Below are 23,031 nucleotides of genomic sequence, written 5' to 3'. Positions count from 1 at the left end.
GAGAAAGGGACAGGACGGTGTGTGCTGCAGGGACAGCCAGTTTAGTCATTAGCTGTTACTATCAGGTCCACAAAAGTGCTATTTCAATTATTGTTCCAGTAGCCTCTGTTTTGTCAGTTTATATAGGCACAGGCAGGAAGCAGTGTGTGAGGCAGTGAGGGTCAGTTTAATCAGTAGCAGTTACTATTAGTTCCACAAAGGTTATTTTCAGGACTGGTATCAGTGGTATGGTAATAGGCTTGTACACGTATAATATTCTTTCTTCCAAATATAGAAAGAATATTATACTTGACTGCTGCCCTTCTGCTGCAGTCTGCTAATCATTCACAACCCACTTGTTCCACAAAGCTCCTTATAAGGACTGGTAACTTGGTCTGTCTAGGGTGCTACAGTACATAGGGTTGAGTGAGGTACAGTCTGCCATTCTATAAGGACTGGTATAGGTCCACAGTACATAGGGTTGAGGTGCACTACTGCTGACAGCTGCCCTATACTGCAGCAGTCCTTCATCGGTATAGGGACTGACGTACAGTCTGCTAATCACTCACACACAACCTACTTGGTCCCCAAAAGTCCTTATAAGGACTGGTGAGGTATAGGGTGCTACAGTACATAGGGTTGAGTGAGGTACAGTCTGCTACTCTATAAGGACTGGTATAGGTCCACAATACATAGGGTTGAGGTGCACTACTGCTGACCGCTGCCCTATACTGCAGCAGTCCTTCATCGGTATAGGGACTGACGTACAGTCTGCTAATCACTCACACACAACCTACTTGGTCCACAAAGGTCCTTATAAGGACTGGTAAGGTATAGTGTGCTACAGTACATAGGGTTGAGTGAGGTACAGTCTGCTACTCTATAAGGACTGGTATCGGTCCACAATACATAGGGTTGAGGTGCACTACTGCTGACTGCTGCCTATACTGCAGCAGTCCTTCATCGGTATAGGGACTGACGTACAGTCTGCTAATCACTCACACACAACCTACTTGGTCCACAAAGGTCCTTATAAGGACTGGTAAGGTATAGGGTACTACAGTACATAGGGTTGAGTGAGGTACAGTCTGCCAGTCTATAAGGAGTGGTATCGGTCCACAATACATAGGGTTGAGGTGCACTACTGCTGACCGCTGCCCTATACAGCAGCAGTTCTTCATCGGTATAGGGACTGAGAGTTTTGTCACAGGGTCATTTAAAAAATGACAAGCAGAGGAAGAGGCAGGCCCTTCCGCAGGGGTGGTAGGGGTAGGGCAGGAGCAACAGGCTTGAGCCAAAGTGGGAAGTTGCAGAAGGTGCGTTCAATTACTTTAAAGGACGCACCAGACTTGGTTGAGTGGCTCGCTCAGCCTTACTCTTCTGCACCCTCCTCATTCTCTCGATCTGCACCCTCTTCTTCACTCTCTGCTATGTGCACCCCCAAAGACACTACCACCAACAACACCACCACCACCACCACATACCTTCCGCTTGAGTCATAGGAATTATTTTCCGATCCATATCAAGACATTTCTGATGCGCAGCCACTCTTGGTATTGGATCAGGAAGAGGAGGCAGCAACAACCACTACTCAGCAGTCTGACGACAGTACCCAGATCAGCCCAAGGAGGAGGTTGGTCCCCGGTGTTGCTGCCTACTCCGAGATCTCTACTTATAGCGGTGGGGAAGGTGACGTTGATGATGACGTCTCTAGTGATGTCACGTGGGTGCCCACAAGAGAGGAAGAGGAGGGGAGTTCAGAGGGAGATATGGACCAGCAGATAGGGAGGAGAAGCAGGAATAACTTACATTGCACAGGAGGGACAAAGCAGACTGCAAATGTATCAGGAGCGAGTCATCGACCATGTACGGTCACATCTGGCGCTCCCAGGACACCAGCACATGACTCCGCAGTGTGGGCTTTTTTTTAACGTGTCCGCTGCTGACAATAGCGTTGCCATCTGCAATCTTTGCAGTCAACGCATTAGTCGCGGTAAGCCCAACACTCACCTAGGGACGACCGCCTTAAGAAGGCACATGAGCAGCCATCACCAAGCCCAGTGGGAGCAATGGAACACACAAAGCCACACTGCAGGCTCTCACCGTCCAGCCTTGTCTTCTTCTCCTCTCTCCTCACAATTGTCCTCCACTCCACCTTCCATCACGCCAAGCTCACGTTTTTCTGCAAAAAGGCAGGCTTCCGTGGGCCTAATGTTCGAGCGTAAAAAAATGATGACGCCGGATAACCCTCTTGCCCAACGGTTGACGGCTGGCTTGTCAGAACTCATAGCCTGCCAACTACTGCCATATAAACTGGTGGACTCGGAGGCCTTTTGCAAATTTGTGGCCATTGGAACACCACAATGGAAGGTCCCAGGAAGGAAGTATTTCTCAGAGAAGGGCATCCCAGAGCTATATGGCCATGTTCAGCGGCAAGTGAATGTATCTCTGGCACACAGTGTCGGTGCCAAGATACATCTGACCACAGACACGTGGTCTAGCAAACACGGGCAGGGAAGGTCTATCACTTTTACTGCCCACTGGGTGAACCTTCTGACGGCCGTCAAGCATGTAACCCGTGGCACCCGTGTAGATGTGGTTTTACCGCCACGGATTGCATGCAGGCCTGACTCTTCTTCTCCTCCTCCTCCTACTCCATCCTCCTCCCTCTCCTCCTCGGCTGACTCCTCCTTTTCCGCTGCTAGCGCCTCTTCCGCTGCGCCGCCCAAGCTCCCCAGAACCTATTCGACATGCCAGGTGAGATGTTGCCATGCCGTGCTGCATCTGTGTGCCTGGAAGCCAAGAGCCACACTGGCCCGGCACTCCTTTCAGCTTTGCATTCATAGGCAGATCAGTGGCTAACCCCGCTCAATTTGACAGTTGGTAAAGTGGTGTGTGACAACGGTGCCAATCTGCTTAGCGCATTGAAACAGGGCAAAATCACGCATGTGCCATGCATGGCACATGTCTTAAACTTGGTCGTGCAGTGATTCCTTGTCAAATACCCTGGGGTCCAGGACATCTTGCGGCAGGCAAGGAAAATCTCGGCCCATTTCAGAAGATCTTACACGGCCATGGCTCGCCTTGCTGACATTCAGCGGCGACACAATCTGCCGGTCAGATGTCTTATTTGCGATTGCCCGACACGATGGAACTCACCCTTCTATATGCTTGATAGGCTGCTCCAGCAGAAACGTGCAGTTAACGTCTACCTGTATGAACTCTGCGGCAGAACCGGTTCTGGGGAGCTGGGGGTTTTTTCACCGCGCCAGTGGCTGCTCATGCGCGACGCATGCAGACTTCTGCGGCCATTTGAGGAGATCACCAAACTGGTCAGTCGCAGCCATGGCGCCATCAGTGACATGGTACCTTATGCCTTCTTTATGGAGCGTGCATTGCGTCATGTCATTGATCAAGCTGTGGAGGAGCAGGAGCGGGAAGATGAGGAAGTCGCAATGCTGGATGAATTCCCAGAGGGGGCTACTCTATCTGAGACAAGTGAACAACAGGAGTCTGAAGAGGAGTCAGAGGAGGATGGTGCCGGGGCGGATGAGGAGGAGCAAGAAGAGCATGCTTTAAACCTTTCTGAGATCCCTGTTGTGCGTGGATGGGGAGAGGAGAATGAAGAGGACGACATTATCCTGGATGATGAGCAGGAGCCAGGCCACCACACCGCTTCCACTTTAGTGCAAATGGGGACCTTCATGCTCCAGTGTTTTAATAGGGACCCCCGTATAAAAAGCATAAGGGTCAAGGACCAGTACTGGGTGGCAACGTATTTAGACCCCCGGTACAAACACAAAATGGCGGAAATGTTACCGCTGTCACAGAGGGCTGTCAGAATGCAGCACTTCCAGGCCTTGCTTCGAGAAATGCTGCATTCTGCTTTTGCGTGCGCTGGCAGAGGAGCAATTCCCACTCCCAGAGAAGGAGTTGCGGGTACCAATCCAACAGCGCCTGCAAGAAGAGGCCGGTTTGAAGATGTGTTGGTGACTTCGGATATGAGGTTATTCTTTCAGCTGACCCATCGACAGGTGTCATCCGGATCCAGCATCAGGGAATGCCTAGACCGTCAGGTGTCCGACTACATCGGGTTAACGGCCGATGTGGATGCTCTGAGGAGTGATGAACCCCTGGACTACTGGGTGGGCAGGCTTGACCTCTGGCCAGAGCTTGCCCAATTTGCAATCGAACTGTTGGCTTGCCCCTCATCCAGTGTCCTGTCCGAAAGGACGTTCAGCGCAGCAGGGGGGATCGTGACCGATAAGCGTACTCGCCTAGCTCACGACAGTGTTAACTACCTCACATTTCTAAAAATGAATGAGGCATGGATCTCGGCGGAATTCAACACGTGACCAGTAGACCATGTATATGTCTATAAACAATTTTTTTAATCGAGCACAGAGACCTTCTTTCTTCATTTGGCTCACTTCCTTGTCCAAAAAAAGCACACCGTACTATATGCCCGTACCCTCCTCTTTGAAGAGGTTGAGCCTTGTCATATTTCTACTGGGGCTGCTTATTGTGAGGGGCTCCCACCATCCCTGTGCTGTGCTGACATCCTCCTGGGGCTGTACCTCTGCTGTGCATATTTTGAGGTGCTCCCACCATCCCTGTGCTATGCTTATTATGAGGGGCTCCCACCATCCCTGTGCTGTGCTGACTTACTCCTGGGGCTGCTTATTATGAGGGGCTCCCACCATCCCTGTGCTATGCTGACATCCTCCTGGGGCTGCTTATTATGAGGGGCTCCCACCATCCCTGTGCTATGCTGACATCCTCCTGGGGCTGCTTATTATGAGGGGCTCCCACCATCCCTGTGCTATGCTCATTATGAGGGGCTCCCACCATCCCTGTGCTATGCTGACTTCCTCCTGATGCTGCTTACGGTGCAGGTGTCAGTGCTGTATATCACGGTGCTGATGTCAGTGCTCTCTGTCACGGTGGTGCTGTCAGTGCTGTATATCACGGTGCTGGTGTGAGTGCTTTATGTCACGCTGCTGATGTCAGTGCTCTCTATCACGGTGCTGGTGTCAGATCACTCTATCACGGTGCAGGTGTCATTGCTGTATGTCACGCTGCTGATGCCAGTGCTCTCTATCACGGTGCTGCTGTCAGTGCTGTATATCACGGTGCTGGTGTGAGTGCTTTATGTCACGCTGCTGATGTCAGTGCTGTATATCACGGTGCTGGTGTGAGTGCTTTATGTCACGCTGCTGATGTCAGTGCTCTCTATCACGGTGCTGTTGTCAGATCACTCTATCACGGTGCAGGTGTCATTGCTGTATGTCACGCTGCTGATGTCAGTGCTCTCTATCACGGTGCTGGTGTCAGATGACTCTATCACGGTGCAGGTGTCATTGCTGTATGTCACGCTGCTGGGGATCATCTCCTGCACCCTCTTCTTTGCCTACCCTGGTCCCTGACCTTCCCTCTCCTCCATTGCCTTCCTGCTCTCCACAGTCCTGAATTGTCACAACAATTTCCCATATAAAAAAAGAATGCTTGTAGTTGTCGATCCCAGATTCACCCCATACATGTGTTATGTCATTGGCCATGTGGTGGGACTATGTTTGCACAGCTATTAATTATTTTGTGGCTGCAAATTTGACCTGTAGGTTTGCGAAGTTCGCCTCCCATTGAAGTCAATGGGGCCCGCCGCGAACGTTCCAGTTTGCGAACTATCGGCCGCGTTCGCGGTCCGTGTTCGCGAAACGTCCCGTCGGAAGTTCGTCCATCACTATTTACAACTGCGCCATGTGTTTCAGACACAGTTCTCCACACAGAAGGTGGAGGTGCTACCCTCTGCCCTTGAGGATCTCTTAGCAGGGAAGAGTTGTACAAACCCCTATCAGCTGCATATAAATCCTTTTAAAAAAAATGCCTCCAGCGGTAACTAGGTGTTGGAAAAGGTAATTAGTGGACATCTCTGAAATCCAAGGAGAGGCCTGGGAAGACATGTGGTACCACCCATTTAAACTCTTAGCCCATGTACACACGGTCGGAGATTTTGCCAACCAAATCCGTCGGATTTTGCCCGTCGGATTTAGTCCGACGGATTGTGTCCAAAACTGTTGCATGCACACGGTCGGGCCAAGTTGGCGAAAAATCTGATCTTTCAGAACGTGATGACGTAATTTCGTTACGATGGGACTACATTCAGGCTTGTAGCCAATAGCTTTGATGTAGGAATTTGATCTGAGCATGCGTGGCACTTGGTCCGATGAAAATGCTCTACACATGATCGGATTAGGTCCGTCTGGCCCAGTTGGTCGGGAAATATTTCCAACATGTTGGAAAATTGGGTCGGACGGAGATTCGGATGGAATCAGTCCGATGCATACCACACACAGTCGGATTATCTGATGACACGGTCCGATAAGACTCATTCCAACAGATTCTCCGACCGTGTGTACAAGGGCTTAGCCCTTGTACACGCGGTCGGAGATTCCGTCGGAATGTGTCATATCGCATCGTTTTTGTCGGATACTCCGACTGTGTGTGGTCTGCATCGGACTGTTTCTGTCGGAATATCCGTCGGACAAACTTTACCAACTTGCCGGAAATATTTTCAGACAAAATGCTCCGATCGGACATACTCCGATCATGTGTAGAGAATTCCGATCGGACAAAGTGCCACGCATGCTCAGATCAAATTCCTAGACCAAAGCTATTGGCTACTAGCGTGAAAATAGTCACGTCATAACGAAATAACGTCATCACATCGGATTTTCCGACAACTTTGTCCGACCATGTGTATACAACAGTTTCGGTCAAAATCTGCCGGACAAAATCCAACTGAAAAAATCCAACGGATTTGGTTGTCGGAATCTCCGACCGTGTGTACAAGGGCTTAGTATCTGCTAGGGACCACCTTATGCACTAAGTACCTACATAGGATTTATTACACGCCGGCCAGACTGGTGCATATTTATTCCTCTGCTACGGATGAATGCTGGAGGTGTTCTTCCTCACCTGCAAATGCTGAACATATTTTCTGGAGTTGTTTGCAGGTCAGGAATGTCTTGTCTGCGATCACCTCCTGTTTGTCAGAGGTTCTCAGTATCCCAATCCCTACAACACCAAGAGTATATCTCATAGGTTTGGTGGAGGAAGTTGTTCCTTCTCTAGCTCACCGCACTTTACTCAATATAGGGTTGTTCTATGATAGGAAGGCCGTCTTACTACATTGGAAAAAAGGCAAATGCTCCTACAATATCATATTGCAAGGGCCTGATGAATTCCGTAATTCATTTTTATAAGGCCACATATACTTCCAGGGGCTGCAAGAAAAAAATTCTATAAGGTCTGGTAGCCGTGGTTGGACGCCTCTACATCAGTGGGCTGATACACCCCATTTTAGCTTATTGGATTGCACAATCTCATGGATAGGAGTTGGGTGCTATGTACTCTTGCCACTGATGTGAAGAGCTTGTGCTATAGGTATATGCGATCACTCTACCAACCATTCCCCTGCATCCATATGGACAAATGACGCAGCTGGACTCTGATTTTAATTTACTGGTGCTCTATTTCTCCTGGACTGGTGCTGATGGTTGAGTTTGGGGGGGGGGTGAAGGGGGGGAGGGGCTTCTAGATTTTTATTTTAGGTTGATTAGTTTGAATATGTTAGTTCTAAATTGCGGCCCTGCGAGTCCAAGGGGAGAGAGGTTATGTTGTCCTCTTGGCCTCTGTGTGTTGAATGTATAACATGTATGAAAAAACTGAATAAAAATAATTTATAAAAAAAAACTATGACTGTATGGACTTGAATAGAATAAGCATGTAATCAGAAGAACGATAACTATAACAATCTATACACAGGGTCGGTTAAAAACTCGCAGCAAAACTACTGAGGATGACACAGTTAGACCAGAGGCAGAAGAGTCAAAATCACCTGGAAAAGAAAAACCAGAGTCTTCAAGGTAAGAAAGAGCATTTACAGCTGTGTATAGACAGTAACGCACTATTAGGAATGCACTGAGGGCAACAGATAAAGTTTATACAGCTGCTGAATTTTAACAAGTACAGTGGGACCTTGGTTAACGAGTAATGTGGTTAACAAGCGTTTTGAAAGACGAGCAACTTTTTTTTTTATATTCTCGGTTTGCGAGTGTTGTCTCGCGAAATGAACAGAATTCAAGCTAATGGGGTGTGCATTTGGCCAGAGGTGCGGGGGCACGGGTGACACTCGGAACAGTTCGAAGCTGTTTGGAAATACTCGGAATCATTTGGAAATACTCCGTTCCCGAGTGTTTCCGAGCCTTTCCGAGTTCAGTCAAACTGTCCCCAAGTATTTCCAACGCTCTCTGGAGCCCCCCCCCACCTCTGGGCACATGCGGTATTGCATGCAATAGAAATCAATGCGGAATGAATTATTTTTGTTTCCATTGACTTCTATGGGGAAACTCGCTTTGATATGCGAATGCTTTGGATTACAAGCATTTTCCTGGAACGGATTATGCTCTTCATCCAAGGTTCCACTGTAGTGTAGATGGTGTTTTGTGTTATAAGCCTGTGTTTCTTAAAGGGTAATTCCACAATGCACATACTGCAAAATGGAAACACACTGTATTTTTATGGATTCAGGCAAAGGGAATCTGTTTTCTCTTGCTGCATTTATAGTGAAATAAAAAAAGTTGTTTGGAAGAGCTTTTAAAATTAGCCCCCTTCATAATGGCTGTGGCAGCGGGATGTAGCTGGTAGCTCAAGATCAGAGATTCGTATAGATACATTTTGGCTGAATACAATTAACAGTATGTTAATTAACTAAATGTTGGTGCCTGCATTTAGAAAAAAGTAATAGTACCTTATTTGTTTATAGTTTCCCTTTAAAACTAGAAAGTGCTCATTATTGTAAGATGCATCAGCCAGAGGCATACAATCAGGGCCGGTGCTACCACTAGGCAAACTAGGCAGCTGTCTAGGGTATACTTCCACCTAGGGCACAGCCGCGGGGTGCTGGGGGTGGGCTATGCTCCAACCAGATTTCAGTTGTGCCCCCCCCAGGCCTCTGTTTCCATGGATGCTGTGACTGGCTGCTGAGTGAATTTGCAGGGGTTTTAAGTTAGAGGTGGGATTTGGGGGAATTTGTCCTAGGTGGGAGAATTGAAAGAAGGGGATTGGTGCTGGGAGAGGGTATTGGGGGGATTTGAGCTAGGCAGGGGTATTGGAGGTGTTGTGCTAGAAGAGAGGATTGGGGGGGATTTGTAGTAGGAGGGAGGATTGTGGGGGATTTGTGCTAGAAGAGGGGATGGGGGGATTTGTCTTAGAAGAGAGGATTGGGGGGATATTTGTGTTAGAGGGGGATTTGTGTTGGGGGGGGGGGGGATTTGTACAAGGAGGGGGGACTGGAGAGGAATTTGTACTAGGAAAGGAGATTGGGGTAAATTTTTGCTAGAAGAGGAGATTGATGAAGTTTGTACTAGGAGAGGGGATTTTTTCCACTGGAAGGAATAGTTCCCCATCGTTGGTGTCAGTTCAAGGAATATTGCCCCATTGTAGGAGCCAGTGGGAAGGATAGTGCCTCATCATTGGTGTCAGTGGCAGCAATAGTGCCCCATCGCTGGTGTTAATGGGTGGAATTGTGCCCATCATTGGTGCAAGTGAAAGGAATAGTGCCTAATAGTGTCAGTGGAAGGAATCATTTTGGTAATAGAGCCAAATCCAAAACACAAGATGCAAGAAAAAAAGTTCAGGACCAGACAAAATCAATTCCTGTCTAAATGCTGCACTTTAGAGGCTACAACATGAGAGACTAAACAACATTTATGAAAATAGTATCTTTATTTATACATTTTAAACAATTAATTATAAAAGCATCATTTTTGTCAATGACAGGAATAATGCCCTATCATTAGTGTCAGTGGGAGCAATAGTGCCTAATCATTGGTGTCAGTGGAAGGAATAGTGACCCGTTGTTGGTGTCAGTGAAAGGAATAGTGTCCCATTGTTGGTGCCAATGGGAAGAATTATCCTCAACTTTTGTAGTCCTTGGAAGGAATGGTGCCGAATCATTGATGTCAGTAGGAGAAATAGTGCCTTGAATCAGTGGAAGGAATAGTGCCCCAAGAGCCGGATAAGCTAAAGGCCACAGTTTAGAGATCCCTGGTCTAAATTGATTGATCGAATCATGTTTTGTTTTTTTTGTTTTTTAGTTCCCTTTTAATTACCCTTAGTGAGTGTGTAAAACATTGGGAGTGAGAGGAGCTACTTCACATCTATTATTATAGTTCCATAATTCATTACAAACAATGGGAAAACCAAAATGTGTGGCAGTCTTTAAGAATCTTCATTTTTTTGCACTTGGATGCCAAAAATGCACCTGCAAAATACACAATAGGAGGGGTTCCCCAGAAGAATCAGTGATAGAAAAGGATCTGGGGGTGCACATTTAGCAATAGCATGCAATGCTAAGCCACAATTAGCAAAATTAGCAAAATACTGTCATACATTAAAAAGTGATACATTCAAGAGATAAATCATTTGTTCTTCCATTTTACAAAACACTGGTTCAATACATCAAAGGTGACGTCAGTAACTGTAATAAACTGTTTATTCCAAGGTCCCTGTAGAGGACACGTGGCCATGATTTGAGGTTAGAAGAAAGAAGGTTTTGACCTTAGATTGCAGAAAGCATTCTGTACTGTTAGAGCAGTAAAAATGTGGTACTATTTCCCCCAGGAAATGCTACTAGCTAAGAGTGTCAACAGCTTCAAAAAATGTTTAGATTAGAATAGAATTAGATAGAATATACAGAGCTATGGGAAATGTTAGAGAATAAAAATCACTACATTTACACATGATATGGATGGGTAGAGGACTGCCTTTAGTCTGGGTACAGACTGCAATATGGTACAACAAATATGAAAACATGCTCCTGTTAAACGACTGTGTTATGCTAAATCAAAATATTGGCATTCTTATATTGCCTTTGGAATTACCAGTACTCAGGTACCATTCTCTATGTTTTCCGCTTACGTGGTAATTCTTTTTTTAGTAATTCTGGTAAGTCTTCAGATAGCAATTAGTGACATATTTATCTATTACTTTTTTTGTCAAAATCTTTAATAAAAAGATTGAAACAGCACAGAGAATACAAACCACACACACATAGGTTGAACTGGATAGACCTGTGTCTCTTTTTAACCTTATAAACCATGTAACTATGTAGCTACAAGGGCACCTGTTATGCCGCGTACACACGAGCGGACTGTATGGCGTACTTAGTCCGCCGAAACACATTTCAGCGGACAATCCGCTCGTGTGTGGGCTTCAGCTGACTTTTTCAGCGTGCAGTCCGGCGTACTAAGAATTTCGGATTTTTCGAAATTCTGTCTGTCGTACTTTGGTTTCAGCGGACAATCCGCTCATCAGTATGCTAGTTCGATGGACTAAGAATGGCGCATGCCCAGAAAGGATTTACACGGCGGAAGGGTGCTTTGCTGTGTCTTGGACTTCCTATTTCTAGTCCCGTCGTACGTGCTGTACACGTCATCGCGCAAGCTTTCGACGGACTGTTTGTGCATCCGTGTGTGGTCAAGTCCGTTCAGTGGAAAGTACGACGGACTGTCCGTCGGATTGTATGACGAACTAAGTACGCCATACAGTCCGCTCGTGTGTACGCGGCATTAGACACAGTGGAATCTTTTATTTTTTATTTTTTTACAAAAGGTTAGACTTTACATCCTCATCTGAGTTGAAATATGTGTATTCATAAGGACTTATAAAATAGCATTGAAAGTGATCATTGCTTACTCTTTTCCACAGCTGCAAAACAGCTAACATTGCTGTTCTGTTAGATATAAATCCTCTAAAGGACAGAAATTATTGGTGTCCTGAAAAGGGATAAGGATTAGGATATGAAGGGATGAAACAAGATTTATGCATACTGAATGTGGAGCCTACAATAAGACTACCTTCACACTAAGGCGGTTTTCAGGCGTTTTAGCTCTAGAAATAGCCTCTAAATAACACCTGAAAACTGCCTCCCATTCATTTCAGTGTGACTTTTCACACTGGGTGGAGCGCTTGTGGGATGTTTGGAAAAGTCCTGCAAGCAGCATCTTTGGGGTGGTTTGGCAGCGCTATATACAGCACTCCCAAAACATTCTGAACATTAAAATGAATGGGCAACGCTTCCAAAGCACCTGAAATTTCAGAAGCCACACAGGCACTTTTAATGCTTCTTCAGCTGCTAGCGGGGGTTAAAAGTGCCCCGTTAGCGGCTGAAAAGAGTCACAAAAATGAGTGGCACTTTAACGGCCGGGTGCTGCTGGGGCACTGCAGTGTGAAAGTAGCCTTAGGGTTCCATAATGAAAAAACATAAAAAATCATCATCATATTTGATTTAATTTATATTATTTACTATATTTATTATAATACACTTTTGGGGGACTTGCCCTTTAACCACTTAACAACCGCCCATTGCCGATTAACGGCTTCAGGGCGGTTGTTTAACTCTGAGAGGCCGTTAATTAACGGCCTCCCAGAGTTCTGCTCTCGCGCGCCCCCTGGGGCGCGCACACGAGATCATCCGTGACCGTCGGGTCCAGTGGACCTGGCGCATCACGGATCACGCTCGTCGCGGCCGTTTACCACGAGATCGCTCCGTCAAATTACGCCGGTTCCTCCCTCCCCCTCTCTGTACCGATCGGTACAGCGGAGGGGAAAGAGATCGGTGTCAGCAGCGATGTGGGCTGCATCTGCAGTGCCCACATCGCTGCTCACCGAATTTAACCCCTCAATTCCCTGCCAATACTCTGCAATACCCTGCAATACTCTGCAGTACCCCCCATTACTCTGCAGTACCCCCCATTACTCTGCAGTACCCTGCCATTACTCTGCAGTACCCCCCATTACTCTGCAGTACCCCCCATTACTCTGCAGTACCCTGCCATTACTCTGCAGTACCCCCCCATTACTCTGCAGTACCCCGCCATTACTCTGCAGTACCCCCCAATACTCTGCAGTACCCGCCATTACTCTGCAGTACCCGCCATTACTCTGCAGTACCCCCCAATACTCTGCAGTACCCTGCCATTACTCTGCAGTACCCCCCAATACTCTGCAGTACCCTGCCATTACTCTGCAGTACCCCCCATTACTCTGCAGTACCCCCCAAGACTCTGCAGTACCCTGCCATTACTCTGCAGTACCCCCCAATACTCTGCAATACCCCCCAATACACTGTGATACCCCCCAATACTCTGCAATACCCCCCAATACTCTGAAATACCCGCCAATACCCCGCCAATACTCTGCAATACCCTGCCATAAATTGCCATACCCAGCCATACTCGGTGATACCCTGCAATACCCACCCATAGACGCCCCCCCCACCCCTCACCGCCCTCTGGTGCTTCTACCAACTCGCCAGTACGATCAAAGACAGAATCTTTTTTTTTTTTTTTTTTTTATTTCAGGCTTCCCAGCCTAGAGGTGAGATGTGGGGTCATATTGACCCCCAGATTTCACTGTAAAGAGGACCTGTCACCCCATATTCCTATTACAAGGGATGTTTACATTCCTTGTAATAGGAATAAAAGTGATCAAAAATGTATTTTTGGGGAAAAAAATGTCAAACTAAAATAAATAAAGTAAAATGAACAATAAAAAATAAAAATAAAATTTAAAGCGCCCCTGTCCCCATGTGCTCGCATGCAGAAGCGAACGCATATGTAAGCCCTGCCCACATATGAAAACGGTGTTCAAACCACACATGTGAGGTATCGCCGCGAACGTTAGAGCGAGAGCAATAATTCTAGCCCTAGACCTCCTCTGCAACTCAAAACATGTAACCAGTAAAAAAAAATTAAAGCGTCGCCTATGGGGATTTTTTAAGTAGCGACGTTTGGCGCCATTCCACGGGCATTTGCAATTTTGAAGAATGACATGTTCGATATCTATTTACTCAGCATAACTTCATCTTTCACTTTATGCAAAAATTGGGCTAACTTTACTGTTTTTTTTTGTTTTTTTTAAGCACAAAACTGTTTTTTCCCCCAAAAAACGCGTTCAAAAAATTGCTGCGCAAATACCGTGTGAGATAAAATTTTGCAACGACCACCATTGTATTCTCCAGGGTCTTTTCTAAAAAAAAATATATAATGTTTTGGGGTTCTCTGTAATTTTCTAGCAAATAAATGATGATTTTTACATGTAGGAGAGAAATGTCAGAATTGTCCTGGGTGCTCCAGAACGCCTGATAGCGCTCCCTGCATGTTGGGCCTCTGTATGTGGCCACACTGTGTAAAAGTCTCACACATGTAGTGTCACCGTACTCGGGAGTAATAGCAGAATGTGTTTTGGGGTGTAATTTGTGGTATGCATATGCTGTGTGTGAGAAATAACCTGATAATATGACAATTTTGTGGAAAAAATATCTTGATTTTGCAAAGAATTGTGGGAAAAAATGACAACTTCAAAAAACTCATCATGCCTCTTACTAAATACATTGGAATGTCTTCTTTCCAAAAAGGGGTCATTTGGGGGGTATTTGTACTTTTCTGGCATGTTAGGGTCTCAAGAATTGAAATAGGCCGTCAGTCCTTCAGGTGTGATCAATTTTCAGATATTGGCACCATAGCTTGTGGACTCTATAACTTTCACAAAGACCAAATAATATCCACCAATTTGTACTTATTTTTACCAAAGATATGTAGTAGTATAAATTTTGGCCAAAATTTATGAAGAAAAAATTACTAATCTGCAAAATTTTATAACAGAAACGAAGAAAAATTCATTTTTTCGCAGAATTTTCGGTCTTTTTTCTTTTAGAGCACAAAAAATAAAAAACTGAGAGGTGATTAAATACCACCAAAAGAAAGCTCTATTTGTGTGAAAAAAAAGGACAAAAATTTCATATAGGTCCAGTGTTGCATGACTGAGTAATTGTCATTCAAAATGTGGGAGCACCAAAAGCTGAAAATTGGTCTGGTTATTAAGGGTGTTTAAGTGCCCAGTGGTCAAGTGGTTAATGACCCCCCCCCCCCTCAACTCCCCTGAGTGCAGCCTGGCTCCCTAAATATTAACTTTTTCCATTCTTTTACTATGTGTCCCTGCCTGGCATCATTCAGCCAATTGAAGATCCTCTTTTTATTGCTTAATGAGCCCATTCATTCCTATGAGTGAGCCATGATCTGCAGGCTGGCTGGATACAGTTCACCCATAGGAATGATTTGGGCCATGGCACACATTTGAACTAAGATGACCTGGTAAGGAAGATAAGCTGTGCTATGTCAAGTACAGCTGCAAAATTCCAGGGACTTGGGGAATAGATTGAGGAGAAGGACCATCAACGTGGTTTTCTCTGAAATACTGAACAAGTGGCTGAGGAACTGGTGTAGGAAAGAGGGGTTCCGGTTCCTGGAAAACTGGGCTGACTTTGCAGTCGTTAACCAGCTCTTTAGTAAGGACAGGCTGCACGTTCGTGGGCATGATATAGCTCTATTGGGAAAAAGATGACCACAAAGTTGGAGGGGCTTTTAAACTAGGTCTTGAGAGGGGGAGGGTTTAGAGGTAGTGATAACCGGCAGTGAGCATAGGACAGAGGGGGACAGTAGAGACACTAGTGATAATGGGTGGCACAGTAGTGTAGTGGTTAGCACTCTCACCTAGCAGTAAAAAGGGTCGCTGGTTTGAATCGCAACCACGACACTACCTGCCTGGAGTTTGCATGTTTTCCCTGTGTCTGTGTGGGTTTCCTATGGGGACTCCGGTTTCCTCCCACACTCCAAAGACATGCTGGTAGGTTAATTGGCTTCTGTCCAAAATTGGCCCTAGTATATGAATGGGGACTTTGGATTGTGGGCTCCTTGAGGGTATGGATTGATGTGAGTGTGCAATTTATAAGGATAGGGACAATTTTAGACACTCACTCAGGTTGAACTGTATGTACTGGTGTCTTTATTCAACCTTACTAACCATGTATTACCATGTAATATCCATAACCTCTTATCCCGGGGTAAATGATTTACCAATTAAAAAAGAAGTCTGAGAAATCATGTGGAAAAAAAAATATGCACCAATACAAAACTCAGGGGAATGTTCAAAAATGCCAGGAGCCTAGTCGATAAAATTTAGGAACAAGAGCTGCTACTACACGGAGGAGGATGTGGACTTCATGAGAATATCAGAAACTTGGTTTGACAGCCCACATGACTGGCTGGCAAACATCCAGGGGTATTCCTTGGATTGAAGGGACAGGGAAGGTAGGAGAAGGGGAGGGGTGTGTCTATATATCAGGAATTATTTACGTGTAGAAGTGCGGAATGACATCAGTGATGGGGCAAGGGGGGAGGTGGAGTGGAGTGCATATGGGTGGAACTCCAAAGGGTGGCAGTTACTAGTGGGGGTATGTTACAGGCCCCCTAACCTGAGGGAAGAGATGCAGTTGGATCTCCTTTCACAATTAGAAATGGCAGCAAGACAGGCAAATGTCACTCGGCAGTCCGGCGGACAATCCGCTGTCTGTGGGCTAGTCCGCCGAACTTTTGAAATGAACAGGCTTGCCCACACACGGAGAAAAGTCAGCTCATTTTGAAGGCGACTCCCTGTAGACGGGACTAGCAAAGGAGGTCAATGTCGCCACCTCTATCGGCGAGATTGAACGTCGCTAGCCCCGTCACCTGGTATGGACTTAAAGGGGAAGCCCTACATCAAAAAAGGGCATTGGGGTCCCCCCAAAGTCCATATCAGACCCTTACCAGAGCCCTGCGCCCCCCCCACCCCAAAGCACCTTGTCCCCATGTTGATGAGGACAAGGGCCTCTTCCCGACAACCCTGGCCTTTGGTTGTCGGGGTCTGCGGGCGGGAGGGCTTATCGGAATCTGAGAGCCCCCTTTAATAAGGGGGCCCCCCAGATACCAGCCCCCCACCCTATGTGAATGAGTATGGGGTACAATATACCCCTACCCATTCACCTGGGGGAAAAAAAGTGTAAATAAAAAAACACAACGCAAGTTTTTAAATTAATTTATTGGACAGCTCTGGTGGTCTTCTCTTCTTCTGTCTTGGGTGGTCTTCTCGCCGGACTCCTCCACTATCTTCTGCTTGCTCTTTTACTAGCGGAGGAGCCCGACTTTCTTCTTCGTCGTCGCGCCGTCCGGGGTCTTCTTCCGACTTTGGGGTGGGGGGGGGGCGCAGGGTGAATCCATACCAGGTGACGGGGTTAGCGAGGTGTCAATCTCGCCGATGGTGTCTCGCTAGTCTCGTCTACCTGGAGCCGCATTCAAAATGAACGGAGTTTTCTCCGTGTGTGGGCAAGTCCGTTCATTTCAAAAGTCCGGCGGATTGTTCGCCCGGAAAAGTCCGGTCGTGTGTGGGCAAGTCCGCTCGTTCATAAAGTCCGGCAAACCGCCACTGCAAAGTCCGGAGGGTTTCCGCTGGACTAAGTCCGCCGGATAGTCCGATCGTGTGTACGCGGCATTAGACCTAGTGTATAATTTCCCAAGTAAAAGTCTTCACCCAATACTCTGCCTTGTAATATGTTCTTGTATTGACACTTATTTTATTTTTATTTTCAGTCATTCTATGAACTGGTTACAAGCATTAAAGAAAAAAAGAAAATCAACCAAAGAAACAAACAAAGAAGAAAAGAAAAAACAACCAAAGTGAACACTACTTAAAATCAATGGATTTGGATCCCTTTTGAATAATATACAGTATATTCAAAACAGAAAGATCATATGTCTTGTACCACTTCAATTTCTAGCTATTAGAGTTGCACAATTCTGGATAAAATGAGAATCACAATTTTTTGCTTAGAATAAAGATCAAGGTTCTCGGCGTAACATCATTTTTCACATTCTACAAAAAAAAAAAAAAAAAAAAATGGGATGACGTTACTGTTTAGTTTTTTTTTTTTTTTTTTTATTCATTGAAGTGTATTTTTTTTTTAATTGCTTTTGAAAAACTGCTATGCAAATACAGTGTGACATAAAATATTGCCATTTTATTCTCTAGGGTCTGTGCTAATAAATAAATATATATATATATATATATATATATATATATATATATATATATATAATGTTTAGGAGTTCTAAGTAATTTTATAGCAAAAAAATACTGATTTTAACTTGTAAGCAACAAGTGTCAGAAAAAGGCTAATGCCGCGTACACACGTGTGGAACTTCCGACAGAAAAAAGTCAGGCGGAAGCTTTTCATCGTATATTCTGATCATGTGTATGTCTCATCTGACTTTTCTTTACGAAAATTCTGACGGACTTAGAAATAGAACATGTTCTAAATTTTTCTGACGGAACCAATTCCTATCGGGAAAACTGCTCGTCTGTATGCTATTCCGACGAACCAAAAATGACACATGCTCTGAAGCAAGTACGAGATGGAGGCTATTGGCTACTTTCTATTGAACTTCCTTTTTCTAGTCCCGTCATATGTGTTGTACGGCACTGCATTCTTAACGAATGGACTTTGATGTGACCGTGTGTATGCAAAACAGTTTCAGAGGAACTCCGTCGGAAAAACCTTTGGAGTTTGTTCCCACATGAAAACCGGTTGTGTGTATGCGGCATTAGTCTTTACTGGTTAAATTGCCCTTATTTGCAGCCCGAAATTCCTTCCTTTTGTCTAAAAGAACCAAATGATACAATGTTTCTTTTTATCTCTCGGCACTGACCAACGTTGGGATAAACTTTGCCGGCTGCTTTTTTTTTATATATACAGCTTTGAGCAGAGAACGGCTGTACGCTTGTTACATGAATTGTGGAAATGCCAGATTAAGGTCAGAAGGGGGGTTGAATTTAGATCGCAATTTTTTAATGATTAATCATGCAGCTCTACTAGGTATGCATTTTGTATTGTAGGCATACAAAAGCAATGTGGTTTGTATGGCCTGAAATTTAAATGCTAGAACTTGTATGATTTTTCCAAAGGCTAAATATAGATCTTAGGGTGCCATAGCAAAACCTTGATGGAGCCCCACCAGCAACCTTTCTACTCTCATTGATCTTAACATAATGTATGTTAAAATCAAGAATGGGTAACAGGAGAACTATACAGTACCTTGCTAGGGGCCAGAGCCGTGGACTGAAGTTGTTAGGGAAGACAGATGAGAAATAATGTTAAACAATAATTTTCCAGCTAACAGCTCTGTCCTCAGAAGCTCAACAGTCTTCTTACAGCAATTCAGATCTTAGGGCCTCAGTGTAAATTCCAAGCCCTTCCATCGCCACAGCAAGCAAGTGTTAAAAGAGGTGATGTAGTACTCCATATAAAGAAAATTAAAAGCAAAAAAAGTATATATGAGAATTATAAAGAGAGGTGTAGCGCTAAAAAAATAAAAAAATAAAATAAAAAGTTTGTCAAAAATGAATTGGTTGAAGACGATCGAAACAGTCATCTAATAAATAAATCCAGATAAGGACAGATAGGAAAGCCACCACATGCACCCAATACTACTGACTCTACCATCAGTGTGTAGGGTACACACATTAACTGTATAGGTTATGGTCCCAACGATCATCCTCCACAGATCAATCCATTCCACAGAGTGTCAAAATAAACCTCTTTCAATAAAGCAAAAAGACCTCCAAGACCCCCTCCATAGATGGGAATTCCACAAATAAACTCCAGTATCCACATAAATATGAGAAAAAAGACCACTCATTGCACAAGCATCCAAGTAATTCAATTAATTAAGTAAAAGAAGCTGTTACACTCACATACTTAAGAGATCTAACAGGCAAGTGGAAATTACCAGCGTTTTCCAACTGACAAAATGGCCGCCGTGTCCTGGTCAGCGTCCCATGTCACACGTCCTTAGCTCCAACCAACGTTTCGTCTGAAAAATGCGTCATCAATGAAAATTGCTTCACCTGCCAAGGATTCATATTTTGGTCATTCAATTCCTAAGATTTACATAGCTCTGCCACACAGCCCCTGTCTGGAAGGGGAAAGGACTTGATCGTTCTTTGCTGCGCTTACAAGTCTCAGCCTGTGACTTGACAGTAACAAGAAAAGCAGTGCACAGATAAGCTCATCCCTCTGTCACTCTGTTCTCTCCATCTATCAGCATGCTTCTTGCACTAAAGCACAGCTGAATGGCTTCTAGTGCTGCCTTTCTTTCCCACTGCTAACATTTAAAAATGAACTTCATGATGTATTGATGATTACATAATTGCATTAATGTGTACCCTTTATATACTGTATGTCTCAAATTCAGCTTTATGTGTGTAATAAACACACACTGTAATAAACAATACATAAAAAAATAGCTACTGTAAGTAGTATGGTGTAGCCAACTTTTTGCAGCATTTCTTTTTGAAATGTACTACTAACAAACAGTGGTATATAAGTGCAATGTGTTCCATCAAGCACATTTGAAATAAAGCCAGATGTGATATGTCTCAAGTCAAATCTATATGAAGGTAATTGTATGCATTTTAAATCTAGACACCAGAGGAAAGGGAAAAGCGTCAGAGATATGCCCTGGAAAGTAGCCTATGGTATAGAAACAATGTATCCAGTAACTTGCTTATGTAAAGCTTTCCCCACGCCTTTTCCCTTAAAAAATTAGAACTGCATTCAATTTCCCAAGTGTGGCAACTGTATGCTGCTCAGAGTTGGAGGTTTTAAAAATTCACTAATGGTAGTAAGCTAAAGCACGGTGTCTAAAGTAACTTTTGCATTATAAACACTCTTTTCCTGACGCATCATGGCAGCACACACACTGGGTTGTGACTCCGCCTCCACAACCTGATAGGACTGGTTAGCTATAAGATTTGAAGAAGAGTCCACCGCTGCATTCTCCTTTTTTTCCTCACCTGAATGGGACATCACGTATTCGATCGGTTAGCAATGGAGCCCCTTACCGCACCCCCCCAGCTAGGTTCGGCCTCTCCTACCTGGAAGCCCCTGACTGTACGGTCTCTAAATGAGCTATAACGCAGGGGGCCCCACTCTGGTGGTCTCAGGGGCAAAAAAAACAAAAAAAAAAACCTTGAAGAGGTTTTAATGTTCTGCAGCGGTCACCCTCTACCTATTTTGGTTCCAGCTTCTACTCTCCTATTTACTTCCCCAGGCATACCTCTATCTTTTGTTTCATTTTCGTTTTCTCTTTTTTCCCTTTTCTTTTCCTTCTTTGCTTCCTCTGTGCATGCTGAGCCCTGTAGTTCCACAGCGGTATGCCCTTTCCATCATGGCGGCCGCGTTTGGACGCTCGGCGCTCAGGAAGTGACATTTCCCCTGCCCTCTGCATTTTGCCAGCATCCAAGATGGTGCTGGGCGGCGCGGCCGGCCAGTGCGCATGCGCGGCGGTGACGTCACTCTTCCGGCGATGGCGGTCTATTTAAAAACTGCCTTTTTCATTTTTAAATGCTGCTTGTGTTTTCTACACCACCCGTCATCCTGGTTTCTGCACACAGCCTGCTGCCTTGCAAGACAAGTCCTCCTTTGGTCTCTGGTAAGGGTTTTTTCTACATCTTTATGTTACTTTACCGTTTATTCTATGTCAGCACCTTCTGCCTATACTCTGCATTACCTCTTACACTGAAAACCTCTGGTCACAGGTGTACTCTATTCTTCCCTATGGAGACCGCTGCCTTAGTAGACCATCCAAGAACTACAAGGTAAGGGGACGTATGGATTGGTAATTAATGAAGAGGAGAAAAGAGAGCACTGCCATTAATACCTTTCATTTTGGTAGCTCTGGCAGGTCATCAGGGTCATCCCATTCTAAACGAAAGGAACGTTCCCCCTCAAGACACTCTTACTCTCGGCGTAGTCGGTCAAGGTCTTCCCGTCACCGCAGAGAAGCGTCATCCTCGCACCGAGAGGAGCACCATACCCGTCCTGCGGTTAATACCTGCTGGGTCTGTGGAGCGCAAGCATTACCTAATAAGCTTGTTTGCCAAATCTGTCTGGAGGAAGCAACTCGAGACAAAGAAGCTGACGCAAGAGAAGCTTCCAATATAATAAGAGACTCGGTTAAAGAAACGATTTTGCAGGTGACAGCATATGATCAAATCAGGTCATCTAACTCAGCCTCAACTTCACACCCCTCAGGATCCAGACGACTCCCCAGAAGAAGAGGAACCCCTGACCCCTACAGTTTTCGACTTTGCATTAATAAACCCATTTGCGAAATCAGTTAAGGAGGCGATCCCATCTAAGTTACGAAAATATTTCCCTAACCTAAACAAAAGACCCGGAGGTCTTTTCCTTTATTGAAGAGCTAGAGGAGCTCATAAAAGATGAATGGCAAAAACCAGAAAAAAAAATCCGGTTTGAACAACTGATTAGCAAAGCTCTATCCCCTAAAAGAGCCAGCAGTGAACCCTCTTATCTCCGCTCCTGTGGTAGACTCCTCACTGATGCGTTTAGCGCGCCATGTAACCCTACCAATAGAAGACGCCGTAACATTTAAGGATGTGATGGTTCGCAAGATCGACCTCGACCTTAAGAAAGCCTATTCAGCAGCGGGGGGGGCCTGTAGGCCAGCAATTGCTCTAGCAGCGGTCGGTAGAGCCATCACCTCCTGGACATCTGGTGTGGAAAAATTAATACTGGAAGCAGCAGACCAAGACAAGATTATTTCAGCGCTGCAGGAACTCAGCTTAGCGGGTGATTTTGTAGCAGAGTCGGCGGTGGACGTTATACGATCTTCAGCAAGAGCGATACTGGCCTCAGTAACTTCCAGGAGAGCGCTCTGGCTGAAACCTTGGGTTGCTGACGCAACTTCCAAATCCAGTTGGTGCAAGATCCCTTACGATGGTACTAACCTTTTCGGTTCAAAATTAGATTCCGCAATAACAAAGGTCACGGGGGGGAAATCGGGTCTAATACCATCGGACAGAAGATCCAAACAACAGAAAAATCCGCCCTTCAGACGACACTTGCCCGAGAGGTACTGGGACGTAAGATCTTATAGACCCGGAAAAGAATTCAAACGGAATTGGCGAAGCACACAACCCTCTTTTGTGAGAGTCCAAAAATCAAAGACAACCATTCCGGGAGACCAACAAAAATCTTTTTGATGCCACGCATGCCGAGCCCACAATAGTAGGTGCGAGGCTGAGGCTATTTGCCCA

At 45.3% G+C, this 23,031-nt stretch overlaps 1 protein-coding gene across 2 annotated transcripts in view; it reads left to right on the top strand.

Moving 5' to 3' along the window:
• TNKS1BP1 (tankyrase 1 binding protein 1) overlaps positions 1-20,216 on the top strand; it is a 211,252-nt gene extending 191,036 nt beyond the window's left edge. For both annotated transcript variants that reach the window (XM_077493184.1, XM_077493183.1), the window contains exons 9-10: positions 7,804-7,904; positions 17,505-20,216. In XM_077493184.1, the coding sequence (XP_077349310.1) occupies positions 7,804-7,904; positions 17,505-17,595 (192 nt within the window). In that variant the 3' untranslated portion in view covers positions 17,596-20,216. The remainder of the gene's footprint in view (positions 1-7,803; positions 7,905-17,504) is intronic.
• The last annotated feature ends 2,815 nt before the right edge of the window (positions 20,217-23,031 follow it).

The sequence above is a fragment of the Lithobates pipiens genome, unplaced genomic scaffold (assembly GCF_037356315.1).
Source record: "Lithobates pipiens isolate NorthernLeopardFrog02 unplaced genomic scaffold, aLitPip1_a1.2 Scaffold_19, whole genome shotgun sequence".
Classification (NCBI taxonomy): Eukaryota; Metazoa; Chordata; class Amphibia; order Anura; family Ranidae; genus Lithobates; species Lithobates pipiens.
Note: the sequence above shows the minus strand (reverse complement) of the source record. Positions and strands in the feature narration are given on the sequence as shown.